General features: G+C 39.8%; 2 protein-coding genes across 5 annotated transcripts; both read left to right on the top strand.

Annotated features, from left to right (window-relative positions):
* The first annotated feature begins 16,321 nt into the window (after window positions 1-16,321).
* On the top strand, window positions 16,322-17,287 carry LOC109175580. The gene has a single exon (XM_019324859.1). The coding sequence runs from the start codon at window positions 16,322-16,324 to the stop codon at window positions 17,285-17,287; it is 966 nt and encodes a 321-aa protein (XP_019180404.1).
* A 2,033-nt stretch (window positions 17,288-19,320) lies between these two features.
* Window positions 19,321-24,843, top strand: LOC109175138 (protein tesmin/TSO1-like CXC 5). 4 transcript variants are annotated; one of them, XM_019324401.1, is made up of 8 exons: window positions 19,321-20,165; window positions 20,600-20,710; window positions 21,535-21,709; window positions 21,820-22,176; window positions 22,335-22,438; window positions 22,511-22,605; window positions 23,455-23,918; window positions 24,353-24,433. In XM_019324401.1, exons 1-7 carry the CDS (start codon window positions 19,942-19,944, stop codon window positions 23,916-23,918), a joined length of 1,530 nt encoding a protein of 509 aa, XP_019179946.1. In that variant the 5' UTR covers window positions 19,321-19,941; the 3' UTR covers window positions 24,353-24,433. The 4 variants fall into 4 exon arrangements, with proteins under 4 accessions (XP_019179946.1, XP_019179941.1, XP_019179938.1 ...); XM_019324396.1 differs by having other exon boundaries at window positions 19,326-20,165; window positions 23,455-23,872; window positions 24,353-24,843; XM_019324393.1 differs by having other exon boundaries at window positions 19,336-20,165; window positions 23,455-23,868; window positions 24,353-24,843.
* Window positions 24,844-25,369: the final 526 nt, after the last annotated feature.

The following is a 25,369-nucleotide window of genomic DNA, read 5'->3' as shown; positions in this document are numbered from 1 at the left end:
AGTCTCTAAGAATATTTGAGCACTTGCTCTTTTTGAATTTTGCACTTCTCTTTTGTTCACGTCTATCTTGTTATCTGCTCTCCTATGTCTTCAAGTCTTCATGGCTTTTTATAGGCAATCAAATATATCGGTTGGAGTGGGATAATTTGATATTTGAAATTTGAATCTTCATAGCCTGATATTGTTGACAATAGTAGGTCTTCAATTTTGATTTGATTGTCAACTTGCCTGACAAAATAATATCTTATCTCCAATTGATTTTCTAGTTGTTTAAGATATTATTTTGTTGTCATATTGAATATCCAACGTATCTTTGAAATAAATTCATCTGATAGAATTTATTTCTAGGATAAGTTTTTATATTCATTTCTTCATAAGTATTTTTCAGTTCTGATCAAATGTCTTTCAGGCAATTTTGGATTCTTGTGGCATGTGGGTAGACTTAGAATAAATTCCTTCGAATTTATCTAATTTCTGATCATCTTGCTTCTTTGCCACATTGTGCTCCTTTGACTTGAACATCGTGCTCCTTTTCAGACATTGTGCTCCTTAGCACACATCGTGCTCCTTGGCACACATCGTGCTTGTCCGCATTGTGCTCCTAAACTTGACTTGTAAAAATAAGTCTTTGGGGGGGAATCGATCTCAAGTGTGATCATTTTGAGTAAGGATTTCTACCATTTCGCCGTTAGGCTCATCCGATCATTCTTTGCAACGCCATTCCTTTATGCTTCTTTCTCGGATGAATACTTGTAGGACCAAAATTAATTTCTCAAATTAATTTTGTTCTTCCTATGGTAGATTCCTTTTGACTCGATATTATGATTTATGATGCTTGTACTAAAAGACCTAAAAACTAAGGGGATCTAAAGTACATTTGGCTCATCAAAACTTACAAAAATATTCCTATCAGTCCTCGTGGTGGCCATGATGTGATTATGGAGTTGTAATTGGGCTTCAGGCTCATGTGATCTGGGTTTCAGGCTCATGTGTTGGGTGGCTTCAGGCCCTGAAATGAACAGTACCCTCGTGTACTATGAATAGGTGGATATGTTGGAGATTGTCGAAGTGGGGACAACGGTCCTCGGAGGCATAAGGTTGGACTTGGGAGTACAGGGGTCCTAGAGGTAAAGGTTGGAACTAGTTATAACGTTGGGGGTAGCCATAAGGTTGTGATGAACAATTTTTAATGTCCTCGCAAGTGCACGAGTCACGGTAGTAATAACGTGCAAAGGCAAGAGTCGATCCCACAGGGAATTGTACGATGCAATTTAATGACTTGAAATTAAATTAACTAATTAAAGATTTGAAGGTTCAAAGCTAATTAATAATCAAATGCAAAGTAATTAAAATCATGAAGCTAAAAACAAATGAATAATTGAATCAAAACGTAAGAAGGTGAACAAGTAAATTATCAGGAAGCAAAAAATCAATTAATTAATTAACAAGGGTGCATAATGATAATTAACATTATGAGACTTTCATGAAAATTATCCTATTCCTAAAAAGATTATTTAGCAAATCATAAAGAAAACACCAGCAAATAGCTTACACAACATTGCTTTTCCCAAAGAATAATTATAATATAATTTTGACAATATTAAATAATGAAGAAAAGGGGACAAAGAGAATTGCCGTAATTAATTGTATTGCTGCAGAGAATTTGAATTGCTTAATTTGCCAAAGGATAACTCGCTATTGAATTGTCGAACACCAGAGACGGACTGCATAGCCGGAAATTGCCGCCCAAATTGTTTCCCCAACGCCGGACACTACGGCTACAAAATTCGTTACCGTCGACCACCGGGAAAATCACCTCCGACCGGAATTGGTCCGGAGTGAAAATTGATGTCCTTGATTCTCAAGTTTTCTTCTATTTATAATGCCTAAATCCAACAGCTTCCGCTTGAGCTCCCGCTGATCAACCGGATCGCCAGAAGAATCCATCTGCGGAATACTGGTTCTGGTTTGCTGCGCCTTCCTCGTTCCTCAGCAATTGACTGAAAGAATTAAAAAGATTGTTCATTTGATGGCCCTAAAATAACCGGCTAACAACAAAGTCAGCCACAGACCGCCAGTACTGATCTAATCCTCCACGAAACGCCCCCCTTCAATTCCCCCCCGGGCGGCTCCTTGAAGACTCCAAACTATTTATATAATAATAATAATAATAATAATAATAATAATAATAATAATAATAATAATAATAATAACCTTATTAACTTGAGATTAAGAAATTGTTGTTGCGATAGAACTCAAATAATAAACAAATTTAATAAAAACAGTCCTAAAAATGAATAATACTAACAAAGATATTTATAACAATAATAATAGAAATATATATAAAATTAGTTAACTATTGCAAATTAACTATAAAAAGATTATTTAAAATAACAATAAAAATAATTTTTATCAGGTTGGAACCGGGCATAAGGATGGAATATGGATCATGGTATTTGTAACATGTGACATGTAGTGTCACGGTGGCACGGGTTGCCAATGTGTGATTATCTATCCTTTTTTGTTGAGCATGTCGAGTGGTATTCTACTTTGTGATCAGTAGAATACACCTCGAGTTGTACTTGATATTGTTGTGTCGTTGTCTTTGCCGTGATGTTTTCTACTTTGAGATCAGTAGATTATATCTTGAGCGGTGTTGAGTTGTCCTATTGTCGTTCTTATCTTGATGATGTTTGGGATGTCGATTCTCGTTGTCTTTGTTGAGAGTGAAATAGAGTCTTTGCAGTTGACTTCTCTCTTTACAATTTTGAACTGATATATACTGTATTCCATTTCGAAAATGATTTTGTATTAAACTATCTACTTATGCTACTGAACGCGTATTGATGGGTTACCAGCAATATTCAATGAACGGGCGTCGTCCCCTTTCTTTATGTGTTTTACAGGTCCTAAGTAGATGGCGAGAGCGTTAGTCATGGATAGTTTAGACTCCCTAAATAGTTTAGATTGTGTTTTGGGCCTGTGTGCCTCTGATGTTGAACATATTAGATTGATGTTGGTTTTTGCATGTGCGTTCACATTGGTGTGAACATGGCATAACACTCCTTGATTTTCTCGGTTTATGTTTAGACTTCCGCTGTGATTATGTGTATGTTATGTTGGTTAGTTTGCCTTGCATATTTAAGCTTTAAATTGGCATGAAAATCGGGGGTGTTACACTCTCTCAGGGAGAGATGGTGCACATACCCTTCTACGGTTCTGTCTAACGGTGGCTCAAGGGTAAAGACATCTAAGTTTGGCTCAAGGGTAAAGGCATCTAAGTTTGGCTCAAGGGTAAAGGCATCTAAGTTTGTCTTTTCCTCCCTTTGGGTGTGCTTCTCCCAAGCTTTTTCTAAAATTTCTATCCTTATTCCTTCCTCACTCTCTATGTATGCATTTTTGGTTCCATCAATCTTATTAAGAGTTCTACTTCCCACAACGTGGATGTCTTTGTCAAAAGTGACAAAATAAGACAATCCTAGATCACTTCAATCATCACCATCCACCATTTCCTGGTTACTAACAGGAGTAAGCTCCTCACATGATTCAAGAGTGGGATTATCTGGAGATTGAACATAAGAATTTTGGAAGGTAGATGCATAGGGGGGATTAAGAGAGTTACCATCCGAAGAAGCATTTATATCATAGGTCGGCTCTTCGTCCTCCCAGGCTATTTCAATCTCTTCATCACTCGAGCTCTCCCCTTCATTATCTATCTGACTTCCTGATTCGTAGATCTGGACTTATTCAATTCAAGCACCGGGGTTGAATTTAACATGGGATCATCCTCGACCCTCATTAGTTCTGGGGGCGTATCAACGCCCCTTACGGTATTAGCTTGGGCCTCTGTCTCCCTTTGCTTGGTGAGCTCATCTATCAAGAGGCTAAGAGTTTCCCCCATCTTCTTAAATGAGTTCAAAGTTTCCTCCATCGCCCCTCTTGTCACTTCCCCGATCGTATTTTCTTCGGTGGAATGTATGTCGAGGGTGTAAGATGGCGAAGGGAATGCTTGGGTTAGATAGGGAGTATAAGATTGGAAGGTATTTTGGCCTCTGTGTGAGAAGTAATTATCATTTTGATCATAATTGTTGGAAGGATAGGTTTGAAAATGGTAAGTTTCATAAGAATCGTTACTTATATCTCCCCGATATGTATTGGAATAGCCTTCTTGATCTTGATATCTCTTCTCATAATCATCTCGGTCATCCCTTGGTGGCAGGTAATGACTAGAATAATCATGAGTGGTTCCTCTTTGTAGTGGTTGGGCCCAATTGCGTGAATGCTCTGAATCAAAATCATAGGATGGCTCTTGGTAGCTTTTCGGGGGTTCATTGTTTGTGTATTTTTGCTGAGGTGGTGGTATATAATGTTGGTTGTAGGAGTAAGCATTTTTAGAATTTAGTTCTTTGGGTTGTGGTGGAATGAAATTTTGAGTGAGAGGATATGGTCGGACAAGGATAGGTTCCTCATACCAATCGAAAGATGGAGAAAACATCTTTCAGAAATCACTTATCAAGCACAAGAGGAAAAACAAAGTCTTTGCAACTAGAGTTGCTTGTGAGTAAATAAGATATGCAACAGTTTATGCTCACTTATAAATCAAGTAACCACACAAAGATAAGAATAAAAACAAGAAAAACAACAAAAACAAGATGGGTTCACAAGGTAAAACGAATGAATACAAATGGATAACAAGTAACTAAAACGGGCAACCTAGAAGATCGTATCAACACACTCCTAGATTGTCATAGTAAACACACTCTACTTAGCACCTATTGCCAACCCCGGCAACGACGATATTTTGACTGACACGCTTTTCGTTTACAGTTTTCTTTTAGGAAGCGTGGTCAAAATATTAGATGTGATGGTCATGTAAGGATTTAAGGTATACTAGTGATAAAACGGGGTGAGTGAGAACCACCCCGAGTGTCGTACTCAAGGATGGCAATGCGGAGTAAATAGAGTGCAAGACAATCAAGTGTCACAGTGCATTAACGAGAGATAAACTAGGTGCAAGGGGCGCAAGTTAGAGCATGTGTTCAAGAGAGTGTAAGGGAAAAACATGACAAGGGAAACAAAGGAAAGGAATAAAAGAAACTAGAAAATAGAAGGCGTAGTGGATTGGGATTCCCATTCCTTTGTGCGGGTGAGGTGAATCCGGACACGCCGTGAGGAGGGGTGTGAATGGGAAGTAATTCCCATTCCGTCCCTCTTCTTGTGCGTAGTCCCGGCGTGTCCGATCCTTGTTCGCGTGCTTGCCTCGGCTTTGCTTATTTCCGCCTTTTCAACACATTTTCTGTCCATAAACACCTAAAAATAGATAAAATGTAATCGGGAAGGCATTTCTGTGCTAAGTTGTACTTTTAGGGTATTTTGCTCTAAAAACACGACTTCTAAATCAAAATTAGTGCACAACTCCTTAGAAAAACTACTAGAAACTTCGTATATTTTGAGAGTTATAACTAGTGCACAACTCCTTAGAAAAACTACTAGAAACTTCGTATATTTTGAGAGTTATCACTTATCATAACCTTGACGGCCATTGGACATGTCCGGGAAGTTGTGTACCCCGATTAGGTAGCAAACGTTGTTCTCATCCCTAAGCCACCGACTTGGCAGATGTATATTGATTACACCGACTTGAACAAAGCTTGCCCCCTGGACCCGTACCCCTTACCGAGCATCCATCAGATGGTGGACGAGACAGTTGGTGCAGAACTGATGAGTTTCATGGATGCCTTCAAAGGTTATCACCAGATCATGATGGCCAAGAGGACGAGAGTAAGACTTCCTTCATCATCCCGGATGGATTGTATTGCTACACGGTTATGCCTTTTGGTCTCCTAAACGTAGGAGCTATGTACCAGAGGATGATCAACATGCTCTTTGAGGGTTTGCTATGGAAAACAATGGAAGCATACATTGATGACATGTTGGTAAAGAGCAGGCACCGAGCAAATCACGTTCTGGATCTCCGAGCGTGTTTAGAGATCATGCGCTGGTACCGGATGAGGCTAAACCCAGCCAAATGCACCTTTTCCATCCAAATTGGGAAATTTCTAGGGTTCATGATGACCAAGAGGGGGATAGAGCCAAACCCGGTTAAAATAAAAGCCATCCTGGATATGCGGCCGCCCACCACAATCCGAGAAGTATAACAATTGACCGGACGATTAGCTGCACTAAGCCGATTCTTGTCCAAGCTGGCCGAGTAAGCCCTTTCGTTCTTTCGAACGCTTAAGAAGGCGACCGCTTTCACTTGGGACGAAGAGTGCCGAGCAGTTTTTGATAATTTGAAGGAATACCTCCAATCGTCCATCGTGCTATCCAAGCTGGAGTAGGGAGAAGACTTAGAAGTATATTTAGCAGCGTCGGATTGGGTCGTGCATGCTATGTTTTGCCAAGCAGATCATCAAGGCATTGAAAGGCCAGTCTACTATGTTAGCCATGCTCTGCCGGATACCCGGATTCCCCGCTAGAAAATGTGGTTTTTTCCCTCTACATAGCAGCAAAAAAACTCACACCATACTTTCAAGGCCGAACAATCTGAGTGTTGACCGTTCAACCTATTGAATCCGTCCTTCGTACCTCCAGCTCCTCAGGCCAGTTGATAAAGTAGGCAATGATACTCACCGTGTTCGCATTCGATTATAAACCACGCCCGACGATCAAATACCAAGCCTTAGTTGACTTTGTGACGGAATACACGGCCAGAGATGCCGAGCCAATCAATCGACGCATTCCTAAAGAACCATGGTGGGAAGTTGCTATGGATGGCTCTGGAAGTAAGAGGGGATTCGGTGGGGGAATAGTCATCATAAGCCCGAAAGGGTTCAAATTGTACTATGCATTAGTCTTCCAGTTCTCACTGACTAACAATGAGGCAGAATATGAGGCGTTTATTGCCGGTATGCAGCATGTCAAGGACCTCGGAGCTTGTTGTGTCAAAATCCGAACAGACTCGGCTCTGGTGGTCGGCCAAGTGTTAGGAAACTTCGAGGCAAAAGGATTTCGGTTGATTCAATACCGAGACCAAACACATGCAAAATTGGCAACCTTTCAGGCCCATATAGTGGAGCATGTTCCAAGATCGGAAAACGCTGATGTGGATATTTTATCAAAATTAGTACAAGAAGCCCCCGAGCACATATCAAAAATAGCTCAGATTATGGAGGTCCCGAACGCCAGCATTGATATGCTGCCAATCGCGCTAGTGGAGGATGAAAATTGGATAACATATCAGATGAAGTAATTACAGACTGAGATGCTACCCGAAGATGAAAAAAGGGCACGTAAAGCTAAACCCCGAGCCCCCCGAGATTCCAGATCGTAGACGGTCGCATATACCGCCGATCGTATGGATGCCTGTTGATGAGATGCTTAACCGACTTTGAAGCTGATCTGGTCATGACCGAGCTACATTCCGGCCTTTGCTCGACTCATCAAGGAGGGAGATCCCTTGCCCGGAGGATAATGCTGATCGGCTATTATTGGCCTTCTATACAATTGGATCGTGAAAAGCTTGCAAAGTCATGTGAATCATGCCAAGTATTTGCTAAGACTCCTAGAAGATTGGCCACATTTTATCAACACGTTAGTACGGTCATCCCCTTTGCTCGATGGGGTTTAGATATAATAAGGCCTTTCCTCGAGGTATCCGCGCGAAGAAAGTTCATCATTGTGGCGATTGATTACTTTTCAAAATGGATTGAGCCGGGCCATTAGCTACCATCACATCCCAGCAATGTGCATGGTTCTTATGGGGAAACATCATATCCCGTTTTGGAGTGCCCGCTCAGCTGGCCACCGATAATGGAGGGCAATTTGAGGGTTAGTATTTTCAAAATGTGTACCAAGTCAGTCGAGGCATATGTGGCCTATCCCCAGGGAAACGACCAAGTTGAAAATGTCAACCAGATAATCCTGGAGGGATTAAAGAAGAAAATGTTTTATACCGGGTGCAGCTAGGCTGATGAGTTACCATACATCTTGTGGGCTTATAGAACGACCCCCTAGGAAGCAACTAAAGAAACCCCGTTCGCCCTCGTGTATGAAGCAGGAGCCCGGTTGTTTATTGAAGCATGGGTCCAAGACCTTGAGGGAAAAGAATTTTGACGGCGACGAGAATGAGAACTTAGTGGTACTGGACCTTAATTGCTTGGAGGAAAGAAGGGAATTGGCTGCTCGAAGGATCGTTAAATACAAGAAAAAGGTCAAGGCTTACCACGAATTTATATTCGGATATACCAAAATTTAAAATATCCGAACCGATAAATATTTGGGTTCACCCAAAATTTAAAATTCGGTTCGGATTTCGGATGTTGGTTCGAATAATCCGAATTACGCCCACCCCTAGACCCTGCATATTCGGCCCGGTTTCTTGTCGTCGTTTCGTCAAAGTGGCCTCCCTAGGTAGTGGTGGTGGTGGTGTGAAATTAGAAAATGACTTCTCAAAAAAAAAGGGAAGTATGTATGAACAGATACTACTGTTAGTGTTTTTATGTTCAAAAACCCCATATTATAATTGGCAATATTATTATGGCATACTAAGATAGGTTTAGAGTCTGTCCGGTTGGGTCTACAGTTTACTGATCAAGCAGAAGCAACGACAGAAGAACTGACACTGGAGATCTGATTTAGGGAAGCTGTTTCCTTAAGAGTCTTACGCGGTATTATCAGCTCAGTATGGAAAGACGATCAGCGTATCTTCAAAGAAGGTAATGGACCTAATCTGCTGAGATTACATTCCTCTTTTATAGTCCTACCTTCTAAAATCAAAGATCTTTTATGGAGAGTGTTTATAGAATGATCTATAAGTACCAGTTCTTAAAGGGAACTAGGGTTACGCCAAATAAGAAGAAGAAACACTCCATATCAGCTTGATGAGTCTAGATCTTTGATGGTTATGCACCTTCTCAATACAACTTGTTCATGGTGATTAAGATGATGAACTTGAGAAGAGTTACTGCTGCTTAAACGAAAGGACACTAAGATCACACTGTTGTGGAACAACCTTATAGAGCGTCACTGAAGTGGACTGCATCAGAGCTGGCTCTCCAAGTGAAGGGATTTCATTGGACTTCTGTATGCATGGCTCTCCATCTTCAACAATCCACTAAACCTGTGTAGACTGGGTATGTACCTTGTGTGGGGCACTTGGGTAAGATTATTGTATATCTACCTTTGTACATTGGATTATGACTTAGTGGATTGGACGCCTATGTGATCGTCCCCCAGACGTAAATACACACCGTATCGAACTGGGTAAACATTGTGAGTGTTCGTTCTGTGTGTTTGTTTATATTTCTCTGATGTTCTCTTCATGATCTATCATTACTAAGTAGGTGCTTAACTGAATCTATCAGTATTCTAAGTCAGCAAACTATTTCTGATAATTTTCGTAAAATGAGAAAATGCAAAATTACATGTGATATAAGAGCTTTTAAGTCTACATAGTGACTTGATCCGAAGGGCTATCTTATTTTTGCATTCTCTCTGTTTTTGTGGAAGTCTGTCTGTGTGTTCGTTGGCTGGTTGTTGGTTTCAGGATGGACGTAAGTATGAAACCACCAGAACTAGATGGTCACAACTACTCTTTCTGGAAGGCTCGTATGGAGATATATCTTCAAGCACAAGGAACCAGGGTTTATCGCACCATCCTAACTGGGTGGAGTCGACCTACTACTCCGAATGCACAAGGAGTTGCTGAAGAAAAACCCATAGAGACTTGGACAGAAGATGAAATGAATGCCTCTGATCTGAACAACAAAGCACTAAACTCAATTGTTGGATCGCTACATGAATCTGTTTTTACGCTTGTTACAGGGGTAAAAGAGGCTAAACAGGTATGGGAGATTCTTGAAACCAGATATGAAGGAACCAGTGATGTCAAACCGTCAAAGTTGCAAATGGTTCTATCAGAATTCGAAGCTCTCAGAATGACTAAAGACGAAACCATTTCTACCTTCCACAGTAGGGTTCAGAATTTGATGAACCGAGCCTCAATTCTTGGGGAACCATTCACTGATGAGAGAGTGGTCAAAAAGATTCTCAGATCCCTACCTAAACGTTTTCGAATGAAAGTAACGGCTATTCAGGAACACACAGGTTGGGAAAAGAAGACTGTCGGAGAACTCATGGGAAGCTTGCACACGTATGAACTGGAAGTTCTTGCTGATGATGATGTTGGAAGCAACAAGAAAGGAAAGTCTGTAGCCTTTGTGGCTGAAGCTGATCGAGAATCTGACACAGACGACATAGATGATGAAACCCTAGCTCTCCTAACCAAAAACTTCAAGAAAATCTTAAAAGGGTTCAACAGAAAGGGTCAAGGTCAGTCTACAAGAACACAATACAAAGGCAACAACCCTTCATATCAAAAGGTTGAAACAGCACCATTCTCATAGAATAATCAATCTCAGACTGGGCGATCGAGACAAAACAGAAATAGTACTACAGACACAGGAAAACCCCTCAATCGGTCAGTGCAGTGTAGGGAATGTGAAGGATACGGTCACATACAGGCTGAATGTGCAACATATCTTAAAAGGAAAAAGGCTATGTCTGTAGCTACTCTTAGTGATGAGGAGGAGGAAAATTCAAATGATCAATCAGATGATAATGTAGGAAACTTTGTAGCGTTCTTCACTGCCACAAACATTCAATCAGACGGAGATCAATCAGATGGAGAATCATACATATCAACAGATGATTTTGAAGAAAGACATATTCAACTTGAGGCAGAATTTGCAAAACTTGTCGCTAGCTGGGAACAACTTGTGAAAGTAAATAAGAATCTGAATGACGATCTAAAGCAAAAAGATGATCTTATAAAGAAACTGAATGCTGAATTGGTCATAAAAGAAGATCTCATCACTCAGATACGGTCCAGAGAAGGAAAATTAATCAAGGAGTTGGAGAGCTTGAAGAAAAATATACAGATGATGGACACCACATCTACCTTAGATAAAATTCTAGACTCTGGCAGAAACCCTAATAATAAAAAGGGTCTGGGATTTGAGCAAGGAGAATCTTCGAACAACGCACCAAAGTTCATCAAAGAGGGAATGTCTAAGACCACAGCATATCACATGTATGAACAAGGACAGTCATCTCAGTCAGTACAAATCAAGGAAGGGAGATACGGTACGAACACTGACCAGGACAAATCAACTTATAAATCTCATTATTCGAGATTCAAAAATAAGATTGTCAAAGTTAAATATTATACTCCCATTTGTCACTACTGTCACACAAAAGGTCATACTCGTCCCGAATGCTATTTTTTCTACAGAGATCAAAGGAAGGAAAAATATCAGAATAAGACTATTACACCATTCACTAGACAGGTTTGGGTCAGAAAGTCAGAAGTTATCTGTTATCCCACCATTGTTCTAACTGCATCTACAACTGATACTAGATGGTATTTCGACAGTGGTTGTTCCAGACATATGACAGGAAACATTAAATGTCTGATGGCTGTTCAACCTAGCAGTGGAGCTGTAACTTTTGGAGATGGACAAAAGGGTAAAATCGTTGGGAAAGGAGTCCTAAATGTTCCAGGTTTACCTCAGTTAGAAGAAGTCTTGCTAGTCAGTGGATTAAAAGCGAATCTTATTAGCATCAGTCAGTTATGTGATCAAAATTGGAATGTATGCTTCGATCGTAACTGTTGCAGAGTGAGTGACAAAGCAAATCAACTTGTCATGGAAGGAACTCGGTCTTCAGACAACTGTTATGTTTTGACAAATGAAACTGCTTGTCACCTATCCAAATCTGATGAATCAAAACTCTGGCATAGACGACTGGGTCACATAAATTTCAGAGATATGGATAAGTTGATAAAACTTGAAGCAGTAAAAGGTGTACCGAAGATCAGAGTTGATCCAGAGAAAATTTGTGGCGCATGTGCTATTGGGAAACAAATCAGAACTCCACACAAAGCAGTAAGAGGTATCATCACTGAGAAATGTCTAGATCTTGTCCATATAGATCTCATGGGGCCAACACAGACTGAAAGCATTGGAGGAAAGAAATATATATTTGTGTGTGTAGACGATTTCTCTCGATACAGCTGGGTTTACTTTCTGAGAGAAAAGACAGAAGCCTTCAAGGCCTTCAAGACTCTGTGCATAAGAGTTCAGAAGGAAAAAGATGAGTCTATTATAAAAGTTCAGAGATTGAGGAGTGATCATGGAAAGGAATTTGAGAACTCACTATATTCAGACTTCTGCTCTGAGCATGGTATCTCACATGAGTTCTCAGCTCCTAGAACTGCTCAACAGAATGGAGTGGTGGAAAGAAAGAACCGAACGCTACAGGAAATGGCTAGAGTTATGCTACATGCCTCACATATGCCACAACGTTTCTGGGCTGAAGCAGTACACACAGCATGTCATACTATAAATAGGGTCTACCTTAGACCAGGGACGACGAAAACTCCATATGAGATCTGGAAGGGAAAGAAGCCAAATCTGAAATACTTTCATGTGTTTGGGACAAAGTGCTATGTGCTGGCTGACAGAGAACAAAGAGGGAAGTTTGAACCCAAAAGTGATGAAAGCATCTTTCTTGGATACTCTCCGAACAGTCGTGCCTACAGAGTCTACAACAAGAGGACTCAGTCTGTGATGGAGTCAGTAAACGTGGTTGTCGATGACAATCCAGAAGAACCAGTGGACTCAACAGTGATAGAGTCACCTCTACGTGATTCAGATGCAAGTAATAACAACAGTCAGCTCAAACCACAAGATTCATCAGATGAAGATCAAGAGAGTTCGGAACAAGAGATAGATCTCATGAATGATGTTGGTAAAGACAAACCCACCAGAACTCAGAAAAACCATCCATCAGATAACATTATTGGAGATCTGTCAGATGGAATGAAAACCAGAAGCAGAATAAGAAATAATCTGACAGAAATATCTGGGTCTTACTGCTATACCTCAAAGATAGAACCAAAAAATGTCAAAGAAGCTCTACAGGGTGATCTGTGGATCAATGCAATGCAGGAGGAGCTACATCAGTTTGAGCGGAATCATGTCTGGAATCTTGTACCAAGACCTGATGGTGTCAACGTAATAGGAACGAAGTGGATCTTTAAAAATAAAACTGATGAAGCAGGGAATATATCCAGAAACAAAGCTCGGTTGGTGGCTCAAGGTTATACACAAATTGAAGGGGTTGACTATGACGAGACATTTGCTCCTTTAGCTAGACTTGAGTCAATTAGAATCTTGCTGGCTGTCGCTTGCATTTTGGGATTTACATTATATCAGATGGATGTCAAGACAACGTTTCTGAATGGGTATCTCCATGAAGATATCTATGTGGCTCAACCTAAAGGTTTTGAAGATCCAGAACGTCCTTCGTATGTCTATAAGCTTCAAAAAGCTCTCTATGGCCTTAAACAAGCTCCACGGGCCTGGTATGAACGTCTGACACAGTATTTGCTCCAGCACGGATATAAACGCGGAAGTGTTGACAAAACACTGTTTGTCAAATCGACTGGAAGTCATGTAACCATAGCTCAAATCTATGTTGATGACATTGTGTTTGGATCGACCTTGCAGAAATACACTGATGAATTAGTACAAGTCATGGAGGAAGAGTTTGAAATGTCCATGGTTGGTCAACTGACATATTTCCTAGGTCTACAAGTCAAGCAAAGTTCTGAAGGATACTTTATTTCACAAGAAAAGTATGCTAAGAATCTTGTCAAAAAATTTGATCTGGAATCATGTAAACCATCCAGAACACCGATCTCCACTTCTACAAAAGTATCGAAAGATGAAACTGGTATATCAGTGGATAACACAGTCTATCGTAGCTTGATAGGCAGTCTGTTTTATCTAACAGCCAGTCGACCAGACATAATGTTCAGTGTTGGAATCTGTGCAAGGTATCAATCTGACCCAAAGGAGTCACATCTGATAGCGGCAAAACGCATTCTGAAATACGTGAAAGGAACGATACAGTATGGACTCTGGTATTCCAAGGATAGTGAACTGAATCTGGTTGCAAATTGTGATGCTGATTGGGCAGGGAATATTGATGATCGGAAAAGTACTTCTGGAGGATGCTTCTTTGTTGGGAAGAACTTAGTATCATGGTTAAGTAAGAAACAGAACTCTATCTCACTAAGCACTGCAGAGGCAGAATACATAGCCGCAGGTGGTTGCTGTACTCAGTTGGTTTGGATGAAACAGATGTTTCTGGATTATGGTCTTACACAAGGAACAATGACACTCTTTTGTGACAATGCCGGTGCTATTAACATCTCCAAGAATCCTGTTCAACATTCCAAAACGAAGCATATTGACATCAGGCATCACTACATCAGAGACCTGGTTGAATCCAAGGAAATTGAGTTGGAATACATTCAGACTGACAAACAACTGGCGGACATTCTGACTAAGCCACTGGATGCTAATCGTTTTGAAATTCTCAGATCTGCTCTGGGAATTTGCAGAATTAACTGACTAAAGCAGTAGGTCCGTCAGAGAGGAGTTGGTTTCCTTAAAGACTCCTCTCTTTTTATGTTAAGAAGATCATCTCAGTTTATTCTTCTCAAAAGATATCTGAAAAGATCTCTATGCTTTTTGAATTTCAAATTCCCTTGGGTTCCGTTTCCTTCCTAAAAAGGAGCTGTACCGTTGTGTCCATCAATCACTTCTGCATGATATTTTGACTTGCCGCATTAATTAGGGTTCATCACCCTTAAGACTATATGATACCGGGTCAAGAAGAAAGAAATCACCTCAGCTTTCATCTCTCCACTTCCCGTGCTTAACTGCTCTCGGTGTTCTATTCTTCTCCTCGCACTTAATCTTAAATGGCGAACCCCGTAAGAAACATCATCATTAAGCTTGGAAGCAAGGTACATCCTCCGGTGGCAGCCCTCAAACACATTCAGACGCTTCTACAGTTGGCTATGAAGAAGAAGCTCAAGCTTGATCCTCTGCTTCGCGACGAGATTCTGGTGACTGTTATGACCAACTATCCGGAGTTTTATGCTGAATGGTCGGCAAATGATGTAACTGAACTTCTTGTATTGGTCGCCGAAGCCAGTGATGGCGTCTCTCCAGTGTTTATTCCAGAACCCTTCGATGGAAATCGGGCCGGGGCATTCCTTCAATTTTTTGCTCAACGTGCCCTACAATCTGTTGAAGAAGCTCGACGTCGAGAGGAGTCCCAAGCTCTGTATCTTGAAGCTGCTCAGAGAGAAGCAACACACAAACAGGAGATTCTTCGACAACGGGTAAATGACTCTGAAACTCCTATTGAAATTTCTCCAGATAGACCTGTTGATTCTTCTATTCCATCGACTGTGTCTGTTTTGCCTGAAAATCAATCTGCTTTGGGTTCCGAGAAGTCCCCTGTGAATGTTGATCTTCTATCTTTGCCTGTGACTAATTTTGCTGGTGAAAAATCTGATGCGTTGCGTGTGTCTGATGAGAAAACAAAGTCTTCTGATGAGCCAAATCCACTGAGTCTGGTTGTTTATGCTTCTGAGAATATTGCTCTGCCTCCGTCTGAAACTGTTAATGTCTCTAAAGAGTCTTGTCCTGCTGTTGATCCTCCTGCCTTACGTACAACTGTTAAACCTGTTGATTTATCAAGTCCCCACAAGTCTGAGAAAACAAGTGGAGTTCCTGTTTACACTGCAACATCTTTAGGAGAAAGCCTGGAAGATGTGCGACATTTTGCTGGGTTAACATCTGCTTCGATGCCTCAACCTTATCGAGTGATACACCCTTCCGAATCCTCCAGTGAAGATGATAAGATACTGGCTGAGGTGTATGGATCCCAAGCACCTTCTTCTGCTGCCCCTACTGTTGAGGGAACTGCTCATCCTGATTCCACGAATTTTAGAATTCGAGAGATATCAAATATTGTTGGGAGCTCATCTGCAAATGTTTCTGAGTCTAGCCACTCGGTCACTCCTATTCAGTCCCCATCCAGAGAAACAAGACGGACAAAAAGGAAGAATGTTCCAACAAAGGTTGTTGTTGAAACCAGTGCTGATAATGTTGATGTGGATCAGCCTGTGAAGAAGAGAAAGTCGAGTGAGATTGCTAAGCCTGAAGGAGACCCTCCTATCCACCAAGTTTTCAAGACTCTACGTTCCTCTGTTAAGCAACAAGGAACTACTGCTGCTCAAGCTACTTCTGCACCAGCCCCCTCTGCCAGATAAGGGAAACCTACCACAAGGTCAAGAGGTCGAAGTGTAACTCCGGAGGTTCCACCTATTGAAGGAATTGATACTACTGTTTACAAACCTCAGTTTGTATCACCTGCTGCACAAACAAAATGGGCCACTATGGTCAGAAGGGAGCTGATTGTTCAAAGAATTGTGGATGAGAATCAACTGAACTCCGTTTGCGATATTCTGCCCTTGCTGAATGAAGTTGGTCTTTTGAAAACTGTTACAGATGTTTGCCCTTACTCCAAGCTGCTCACATATGAGTTCTATTGCAATCTCAGTGATGAGATTGACAGTCTCACAGGGCCACGACCGATGCAAATCTTCATCAGAGGGAAGTGGTATGATTTTGGGCCAGATGTAATAAATAAATACTATGGCTTGCCTACAGTGCAAGAAGAAGCTGTTACTGAATGGGACGTGGTGGCCAAAACTCTTACCGGTGGACATACTACATCTTGGCCTACAGGAGATAAGGACTATTTGCTGAGCTCGCATCTCACGTCTAGATATGTCATCCTACATCGCCTGGCTCTGCACAACTGGCTTCCATCAGCTCATTTCAACACAGTTGGCAAGCTTCTGGCAGGATTCCTATTTAGAATTGGAACTAAGATCCAGTGTGATCTGGGCAAATGGATTTTTTATCATGTTCTAACTCTGATTCATCCCCGGGAACAGAAGGTAAGACTACCGTTTCCAAATCTGATTTTTGGCATCCTTACCTCTCAGGGTCTTAAGCCTATGCCCAGCGAAGTGATCAGTCCGACGCTGCTATATACTGTTGATAAACGTCTTCTCTCTGGAGATCATATTAAGGATGTCGTTCCTGTGACTGCCCCATCCAATTCGGAACCTGATGCTGTGAATGATGAGTCTCCTCATGCTAAAGATGAGAAGCTTTCCGAACAATTGAAGGCGCGAGTTGCTGATCTTGAGATGGTGCACGGCATCATTGCCAAGCAACTGACTAGTGCGCGCATTGAGCTAGCTACTGTTCTTCTCCGCATGAGCTTGTCTGATACTGCTGCTGCTGCTGAGGATCCCGTGAAGTCTGACTGTGGCTCTCCCTCAAATGCTTAATCTTTGGCTACCATTGGCAAAAAGGGAGAGTAGTAAACTCAGGGGGAGTTTTTTTGTGATCGAGTACCTTCTGGCCCTGGCTGGGCGTTATGTTTTGATATCATTTGTTTTTGTTTTTAGACTACTTTGGATCTTATGTTCGTTTTATCCTATGTAATCTTTTTGGACACTTGGGTTGCTTCTTTTAATAACCTATCTTAGTTCTTTTTAAATAGTTGAGTTGTTTTGCCAAATAATAGCCAAAGGGGGAGTTTGTTAGTGTTTTTATGTTCAAAAACCCCATATTATAATTGGCAATATTATTATGGCATACTAAGATAGGTTTAGAGTCCGTCCGGTTGGGTCTACAGTTTACTGATCAAGCAGAAGCAACGACAGAAGAACTGACACTGAAGATCTGATTTAGGGAAGCTGTTTCCTTAAGAGTCTTACGCGGTATTATCAGCTCAGTATAGAAAGACGATCAGCGTATTTTCAAAGAAGGTAATGGACCTAATCTGCTGAGATTACATTCCTCTTTTATAGTCCTACCTTCTAAAATCAAAGATCTTTTATGGAGAGTGTTTATAGAAGGATCTATAAGTACCAGTTCTTAAAGGGAACTAGGGTTACGCCAAATAAGAAGAAGAAACACTCCATATCAGATTGATGAGTCTAGATCTTTGATGGTTATGCACCTTCTCAATACAACTTGTTCATGGTGATTAAGATGATGAACTTGAGAAGAGTTACTGCTGCTTAAACGAAAGGACACTAAGATCACACTGTTGTGGGAACAACCTTATAGAGCGTCACTGAAGTGGACTGCATCAGAGCTGGCTCTCCAAGTGAAGGGATTTCATTGGACTTCTGTATGCATGGCTCTCCATCTTCAACAATCCACTAAACCTATGTAGACTGGGTATGTACCTTGTGTGGGGCACTTGGGTAAGATTATTGTATATCTACCTTTGTACATTGGATTATGACTTAGTATATTGGACGCCTATGTGATCGTCCCCCAGACGTAAATACACACTGTATCGAACTGGGTAGACATTGTGAGTGTTCGTTCTGTGTGTTTGTTTATATTTCTCTGATGTTCTCTTCATGATCTATCATTACTAAGTAGGTGCTTAACTGAATCTATCAGTATTCTAAGTCAGCAAACTATTTCTGATAATTTTCGTAAAATGAGGAAATGCAAAATTACAACTACATTGTAATTGAGTCAATAGCATTCAAAAAAAGAGGGGAAGTAATTTTTCAAGAAAATGAGGGTATTTTTATTTAACCAAATAATTTTTTTTATAAAAAAAAACTTTTTCACTCTTTATCAAACACTGATACCCCTCAGCTTTCCAAACACACTTAATATAATCTCAAAAAAAGTAGGACTTCAAGGGTGACAAAACACACGTTTAGTTAAGTTGGAATATATCAACGCCATTTTATTCACACTATTATGATCTTTTTAGTATGAAAATCATATTTTACCTCTTTAACCAATTTTTGGGGCTTTTTTTGTTATTATTTTTTTTTTCTCTTCTTACAATAGAGCTAGTATCTCTACCAAAAAATAATAATAAAGCTAGTATTTTTACTTGGATGATACATTGGTCCATATTGTATGGTGAGCTATTGGCATACATGTTTATATTTTGAATGTTCATTTTTAGTGTATTGGAGATTTGTTTTTAGGATGCTATCTAATAATGAACATATAATAAATTAAAAATGAACTTTTAGTATATCAAAAATAAACATTTATTAATAGTTAACAATATAATTTATCGATTAGAATAGCAACAAAAATTCTTTTATAGGGAACAATTCAAGGTGATTGTTGGAGGGGAAAGTTTCGTTCTTGTAGGATAAATTCTTTTATAGTAACCACAAGAACATACTTCACCCAAAATACACTTTTGAATCTGTGAACTTTCTCATAAATCAAAGAATTTCTCCTTGAAAATATATTTATAAAATGTAAAATGTTTTTTCTAACTTAAATATTTAGCCCACGTAAGAATCCCTAGTTAATCTCATCCGTCAATTTTGATTTTGTGGTACAATCTCCCCCCTTCATTGGATCCTTCGCCCTTTCGATTGCGTGAAGTCAACGACGACCGTGGACATTTTAGCGCCAAAAATGATACGCAGTGTTTGCTTTTAACGAAGCAGTAAGAATCTGATGTTACGCGGTTTACGTCACCATGTCGCAACAACCGATCGCTCGTATCTACAAATATCAGACGTAGGATCACTTTGCCATTCCAATCCCACCGTCCAATGCTGAGAGTAGGATGAAATTGAATTTCAAAAACAGAGAGAGCGAGAAGATGCCTACTCGCTCTCAATCTCTTTTTCTCCTTCATTCTTCTTCCAAAAATCTCTTTCTTTTTATCTTTCCGCCCACAGATTTGCATAAGCCTTAGTGTTTGCGTCTTTGTGCCGGTAAAGATCGAGTTTTGGAATTTGTTTTTTTGAATCTGAGCTGCGCTTGATGACGAGTTTTTTTTTTTTTTTTTTTTTTTTAAAATGGAGTTTCTAGAACGATTTAGAATCTGAATGGTTCGAGTTCTGGAGGCTGTGATTGTTGGAGGGGAAAGTTTGGTTCTTGTAGGATAAAAAAAGAAGAAGAATTAGGCTTAATTTTTTCTGGTTTTGATTTTTGAATGGGAACAACAAGTGAGGGAGGAGATTTCCCTCCAAAAAAGGCTGAAATGGAGGTGTCTTCTTCGGCTGTGGATTTCCCGGCAAAGAAGCTGGCGAGGCAGCTGGATTTTACAGGGTTCGGCGGCGGAGGTGCATCGGCGGCGGCCGTTTTGCCGGACCAGCCGCCGCTCACGGCGAAGCAAAGCCAGCAGATGCCGCCGCAGCAACCTTCTATGCGATTTCTGTGAGTCTCTTTGAAGGCTCTATCAATTGATGCTTTTAGGCTTGTCAAGATAGATGTTCCCTTTAATCAGTTATAAATAATTGAAGTACAGTGAACAGTATAATAAAGAAATAGAATATGCAAGTTTAGAGGTTTTTATGATGAGAGTTTTGTTGCTTGTATGACCATTAGCTCTCAAGTGTCTGAAGAAAAATGTGGGAAAGTTTCATGGGAGGGAGTGAAATGAATGTTATGTGCACTCTTCCTGCAGGCACTGAAAATTTTATCCATTGTTTCTTTGATTTATTGGTGAAAAAATGTGCATGGTGGCATGGTACAAGTGAAAATACCAGATCAATTTGATTTAACTATTAGTATTTAGTATACAGCTTTTGTAGATTGACTCTTACTGGTGCCTTTTTTTTTTTTTTTTTTTTTTTTTATCTGTTTTCTAGGAAACCAGAATCCCCCAGAGCAAGGTCAAGACAAAATGCTAGTGAAGTAATAGATGGTACTCCGAAAAAGAAAAAGCAGTGCAACTGTAAACACTCTAGATGTTTGAAGTTGTAAGCTTTTGGCTCTCATCATGCGCTTTCTTTCATTAATGAACTGCTGATAAATTTGGTGATCACATTGAATGAAATAAGGAAAGCCTTTACTTTGTAGATTATAATGGTTCAAGTTGGTAAGGCCTAAAATGCTTGGTTGAATGTTAAAGTTTTTCTTGGTGTGATTAATTTATGTTTCTGAAACAAGGAAGGAATGAATTAAAGCTGATGGTTTTTTTTTTTTTTTTTTTTTTTTTTTAAATCTTTGAGCAGCTATCTAGTATTGGCTTCATTCATTTAGTGCTTAATATGGAGCTGCTGATTTTCTATATTTATTTCAATATATTTATTTCAACCCTAGTACTTTGGTATTTTACTAGTACTAGTAAAATCTGAAACACATAGGGCGCCCTCCTCATATGCAATCAATTAAGATATGTTTCTCATTGAATATTAGTTAAATGAGCGGTTGAACTGTTTCAAACACACTACTCTCATTGGACCCTTGCCTCTTCGGTTGAGATTTCTGTGGTTGGAGTGATGGATTGCTCCAACTGCTCTTCCAAACATATCTTAACGTATGGAGACACTGTTCATTAGTTGATCACTTTTGGCTCCTGTTTTTCATATTTTGATGAAGAAAACTATTATATACACTGCTAACAGAGTTTGATGAATGACAACTATGGACTGGCCTCTTTGATTCTCACCTGAAATAGTCGCTAAAATCTTTATAACTATATTATCTGTATTAGTTGTTATGAACTTATGATAGTAATGTCAGTCATATGATTTTATTTTCCTTTTTTTTTTTTGGGTTTGTTTTCTTGGCTATGGATCAGGTATTGTGAATGCTTTGCGTCTGGCATAGATTGTGATGGGTGCAACTGTGTAAATTGTCACAATAATGTAGAAAATGAAGCTGCCAAGCGAGAAGCTGTTGAAGCAACTTTGGAGCGTAATCCAAATGCATTCAGGCCTAAGATTGCTAGCAGTCCCCATGGAGTTCGTGATAAGGTAATCTCAAAAACCATTGTGACTTTGCAGTGTATAAATTGTACGAATTCTTATTACTGCTATGTTGAATTGTTGATGGTCTTTGATTATGTAATAATGTTAATATTTAGGACAAAGCTCGTGATGGGCTAATCCTAGGAAAACATAACAAAGGATGCCACTGCAAGAAGTCGGGATGCCTTAAAAAGTACTGTGAGTGTTTCCAAGCCAACATCCTTTGTTCTGAAAATTGTAAATGCATGGATTGCAAAAATTTTGATGGAAGTGAAGAGAGGCGGGCTCTCTTTCATGGAGATCATGCCAATAACGTGGCATATCTGCAGCAGGCAGCAAATGCTGCCATAACTGGTGCCATTGGGGCCTCTGGCTATGGATCTCCTCCGGTGAACAAGAAACGAAAGGGTCAGGAGCTCTATTTTGGGTCAATGACAAAAAACCCTGTACACGAACTCGGGCAGTTTCTGCAGGTGATTAAAACTTAAAAGCGGTCTTCTGAACTTTGAAATATGTTCAATTGGATTACCTGGTTGAAATGAATGGCCGATGCATTTTACAGCAAGCTTGGTGAAATTGTGAAATTCTGATTGTTTTTATGGTTTTCTATTGTCCCTTGATGTTTTTATAGCCCAACCATATCAAATCTTTTGTACCGCCCTCTAAGGTATCTTCAATTCCTTCTGCTCATGTTGGAAATGCAGCGGCACTGGGCCATTCCAAATTTACTTACAGGTACAAGAATATTTCCTCAGTGTACGTTTACTTCTTTACACGGTAAACTCACTATCTGCATTGCTGCCGAAGGTCCCTGTTAGCAGACGTAATCCAACCACTCGATTTGAAGGACCTTTGCTCGGTATTGGTCTATTGTTCAAGGGAAGCTGCGAAGGTACTTGCAGGTAGATTCATAATACTTAGATCTCTCTCCCCTTATCTCATTTATGGGTTATAAGTACTTTAGAGTTTAGAGTGCCTGATTACATTGATCACACTTTTCTTTTATCTCTATTGTTTTCTCATAATCTCCTAGGTTCCTGTTCCGAAAAATCTTCTTGCACTTTGAGATTCTTTAGATTGAGAAGGCTACATAATACTCACGCCTAATTTGCTTCTAAATTGTGATGTCTAAGCGGTAAGAAATCAGCTAATATGATCAATGTGTTAAGCATTATCTCTTCCAAATTAAGGGACTCTTGCAAGTTCCTATGTCGGTGCCAGAACAATATTGCCCTGTTTGGTAAAAAATTGGCCTATAGGCCAATTTTGGCTTATTTGACCACTATTAATTGTTTGATTTAGTTAAAATATCAATATAAATGTTTGGTTAATTACCTTTTTGCAACTTCAAAAGGTTAAAATTCAAAAAGCTACTCCAAACAACTTTTTCAATTAGCTTTTTGAGAAAAGAAATTACACCAAACAGCTATCAGCTAACAGTTACTTTACCAAACACTTTTCTACAATCAGCTAATGTTATCAACTATTTATGTCCTCTAATTAACACAATCAACTAACAGCTAACAGTTATCAGCTAACAGCCATTTTACCAAACAGGGCCTATATATATTCCGTATGAAATGCCTTCTAAACCAAATGGTTATACCTTACAGGACAATACAAAATTATTAACAAGCATTATTTACTAAGGTTGTCTTGGTAAAATTGTTGGCCTTGGTGCTTATTCTTTTCACGTATCAGCAAAGATTTTCGTATAATGACCACAGATTTGCAATTTCTAATACTTCCAGATGAAAAGGAAGCAAGAGAAAAACAGGCACAGGAGTGGAAAGAAACATCGCTTGCCTCATCATCTCAAGAGCAGTTCGAGAATAAGAAAGATTCTGTTGAGAAGCCTTTGCATGATGATTGTTCTAGTTTGGACCATGTTGAAAAACCAAGCCCGGATGACCCTAATTTGGATGGTTCTGATGTGTCAAAACGGAGGCCAATGTCTCCTGGAACATTAGCACTGATGTGTGATGAACAGGAGACAATGTTTGTTGCTGCTTCCCCTACCGAATTATCAAACCTTGGCTGTAAAACGGCTTCCCAGTCGCTCCACGGGCAAGGTGTGACTGAAGTTTATGCGGAGCAAGAAAGGGTTGTTTTGACAAAGTTCCGTGATTGTCTTAACAAACTCATTACTATGGGAGAAATAAAAGGCAAGTTACTACATGAACAACTGCATTTTCTTGGAGCTGACAAACCATAAGTAAGCCCTGGATCCTGGAGGCGTTTTCCCTGACATCTTTTTTTGGTTAGACCACGAGGTGTCCTGAGCAGACCCTAATTGCAGGAGGCACCTTTAAGCTTGTATCATACTCAGACTAATCCCCGTTCGCACCGGGCCGGTCCAATTAAGGGGCAAGTCAGATTGGTTTTTCCATACGAGAGGGGGTTTAAACTCCCGGCCTCTCTTAAGGGACGGGAGTGCACATCCACTCACGCCAACCAAGCTGGTTATCAAGTCCTGTTGTTACATAACATTAAAACCGGAATGGCCATGATAGTTCATTCGCTCATACTTTTAACCAGCAATTAGTCCCCCGCCAATCCACCCCCACTTTTCATTCCATTTTAGTCACTACTTTCGTGTAATGTAACTCACCTGATTATTTGACTAACTCCATGTATTGTTCTCCACAGAAACAAAATGTTCTTCAATGGCACGGGCATCAGTGTCAGCATACCAAAAGGACGTGATCTGCAATGGCACCGCTGTAGCTGAAACGCTGAATCAACAGGTACCCCATACCAATGGTGTTGTTACCAAGTCTGCTATTCAACCATTTCAACATCAATAAAGAACACCACAAACGAAATGGGTATTATCACAACTCCAGGCACTGGTAATAACCACGTCCCGAACATTCCTTCCTTGGGAGAGATTGGTGATCAAAAGCCCAAAAATTGAATGGCACCTTACAGAGATAAAGTTCTAGATTTGCTCAACACTAATGCATCTTGGTAATCTTATTCCACTTTTTATTAGTCCCCATTTGATAGCACTAACCAGTTTCACGCGATTTGCACACTGTTCAATGTGAAAATTTTTGTCGTTCTGTTGAAGTGAGCCTTAGCCTCATGTGCATAATAAGATGGTAATTTTCCAATAATTGCCAGAACTGTCTCAGTTTTAGGTGAAGATATTAACCCCCCCAAGGTGTTCTTTTTGAATTCATCTCTGCTTCTCTGCCATGTCACTGTTACAGCAGCCATTATACCCTGGGCTATGATCGACGTTGTAATATGGATCACCGATATAAAATTTAATTTTTGTATATTAAAAGGTAATTTTTTGAATGTTCATTATATTACTTAAAAATGAACATATTTAGTATACTAAAAATGAATTTTATTTATGGTCTACAATATAATTTGCTCTATTAAAAATGACAAATTATTGTGTGGATTATAACAAAAATATATTTTTAATATATTAAAAGTATATTATCTGTGTACTAAATGTACATTTTTAATATACTAAAAATATATTATTTGTGTATTGAATGTACATTATTTGATAATATGATCCACACAATTGTGTAGACCATAATGATTGGTTAAAGATTGCCTTGATGGACCAAATAAAATGAAGACCTTAAAAGGTTCATTAAGGAAGAGTTGGTTTTACTATATGAGGAAGGTCTAGTATGTTTCTGA

Source organism: Ipomoea nil, unplaced genomic scaffold (genome assembly GCF_001879475.1).
Source record: "Ipomoea nil cultivar Tokyo-kokei standard unplaced genomic scaffold, Asagao_1.1 scaffold0164, whole genome shotgun sequence".
Taxonomy (NCBI): Eukaryota; Viridiplantae; Streptophyta; class Magnoliopsida; order Solanales; family Convolvulaceae; genus Ipomoea; species Ipomoea nil.
The sequence above is the reverse complement of the archived record's forward strand: the minus strand, read 5'-3'. Positions and strand labels throughout refer to the sequence as shown.